Source organism: Sinocyclocheilus anshuiensis, unplaced genomic scaffold (assembly GCF_001515605.1).
Source record: "Sinocyclocheilus anshuiensis isolate Anshui unplaced genomic scaffold, SAMN03320099.WGS_v1.1 scaffold854, whole genome shotgun sequence".
Lineage (NCBI taxonomy): Eukaryota > Metazoa > Chordata > Actinopteri > Cypriniformes > Cyprinidae > Sinocyclocheilus > Sinocyclocheilus anshuiensis.
Window position 1 is genome coordinate 7,244 of NW_015539868.1, and position 1,493 is coordinate 8,736.

The window sequence follows — 1,493 nt, forward strand, 5'->3', positions numbered from 1 at the left end:
TGATCAGCGGCAGCTGGATGCAATAATCGCATGCCAATGTGCATTGGCTCATTTAGTTTACACTCGAAGTGGATTGGTCTCTCTAAGCGAGATCCCAATTCGTCGGTCATCCGACGTGACGTCGAGAGTGACCGACCAACTGAAAGGTAACTTGGTATTACAAGCACTTCCTGTGTCTGTTTGCCTCTTTAAGAAGAATAATTTTATGTATTCCCCAATTGTAAGTCGCTTTGGATAAAAGCGTCTGTAAAATGACTAAATGTAAAGTCTAAATTTAGATCGTAAATCGCGCAGCGCACACAGAAACATTGTGGCGCACATAAACTTTTATTAATAAAATAGCTTCTACATACACTAGACACATGTAATTCTCTCGCATGCACTAATTATTTCAAATAAATGATATAATTAATTCATTCAAATAAATGCGATCTTACCTACTACTTCCTACATTTACAGTAATTAATTTTTCTGTGTAAAACTCTTTCCGCACTACTTTCCCTGTGTCTGATTTAAAGCAGGCAGAATGCTAACGAGCCATACCTGATGAAAATTACAGTATTTTTTACTGTTTGCCTCCAAGTCCTATATTAAAATATTTTAAGGCATATGCTAGCTGTGGATTATCCCTTACATTTAATGTATGCATGCCGTTTCTTGTTATATATTACAAGCTCTATTTAAAATGAAACTTGTTTTGCTCTTGTAACTGATCTAGCGATCTGTCACAACATGGCAAATAGCATGCACACATAAACTGGTAGTGAGCAATGAAGATAAGATATCTTTATCTCAAGAACTGAGATAAAGCAATTAGGGAAACTACTTACAGTTTACTAGCGAAACTGCACGGTGGAAAAATTGTCAAATTTTCATTACAACCATTAAAAAACTTGGCGGAATTTATGTGACCGTTGCACCTGTTGTTCATAAACTTTCATAAATGGTGTTTTTTACTTTTGTCTTGTGTGCTGAACTGGCCGTGAGCCTTCATGAATCTGTTTCTTTGCATGTATTTCTTTACTTACTGTTGAATGTTGAATGAACAGTGTGAATTCTCATGTGGTACTTACGGGAGTATGCATTTGCGAAACTCTTCCCACAATACTTGCAAAAGTAAGGCTTCTCTCCAGTGTGAACTCTCATGTGAACTTTAAGGTTTTGTTTTGCAGGGAAACTCTTTCCACACTGTTCGCATGTATAAGGCTTCACTCCAGTGTGAATGTTCATGTGAGACTGAAGGCTGTTTTTCTGTGTAAAACTCTTTCCACACTGATGGCAAGTGTAAGGTTTCTCTCCCGAGTGAGTTCTCATGTGTCTTTGAAGGGCTGCTTTTAGAGTGAAACTCTTTCCACACTGTTGGCAGGTGAAAGGCTTCTCTCCCGAGTGAATTCTAATGTGCCTTTTGAGGGCGTCTTGTTGAGCAAAGCTCTTTCCACACTGTTGGCAGGTGTAAGGCTTCTCTCCCGAGTGAGGTCTCATGTGTTTTTGGA

At 38.6% G+C, this 1,493-nt stretch overlaps 1 protein-coding gene across 1 annotated transcript in view; it reads right to left on the reverse strand.

Moving 5' to 3' along the window:
• Positions 1 to 1,482, reverse strand: part of LOC107685023 (zinc finger protein 135-like) — a gene marked incomplete at its 3' end in the record, with an annotated part of 8,720 nt that extends 7,238 nt beyond the window's left edge. Inside the window, exon 1 of the mRNA XM_016481439.1 lies at positions 1,029 to 1,482. Within this exon, the coding sequence (XP_016336925.1) occupies positions 1,029 to 1,482 (454 nt within the window). The remainder of the gene's footprint in view (positions 1 to 1,028) is intronic.
• Between the last annotated feature and the right edge of the window lie 11 nt (positions 1,483 to 1,493).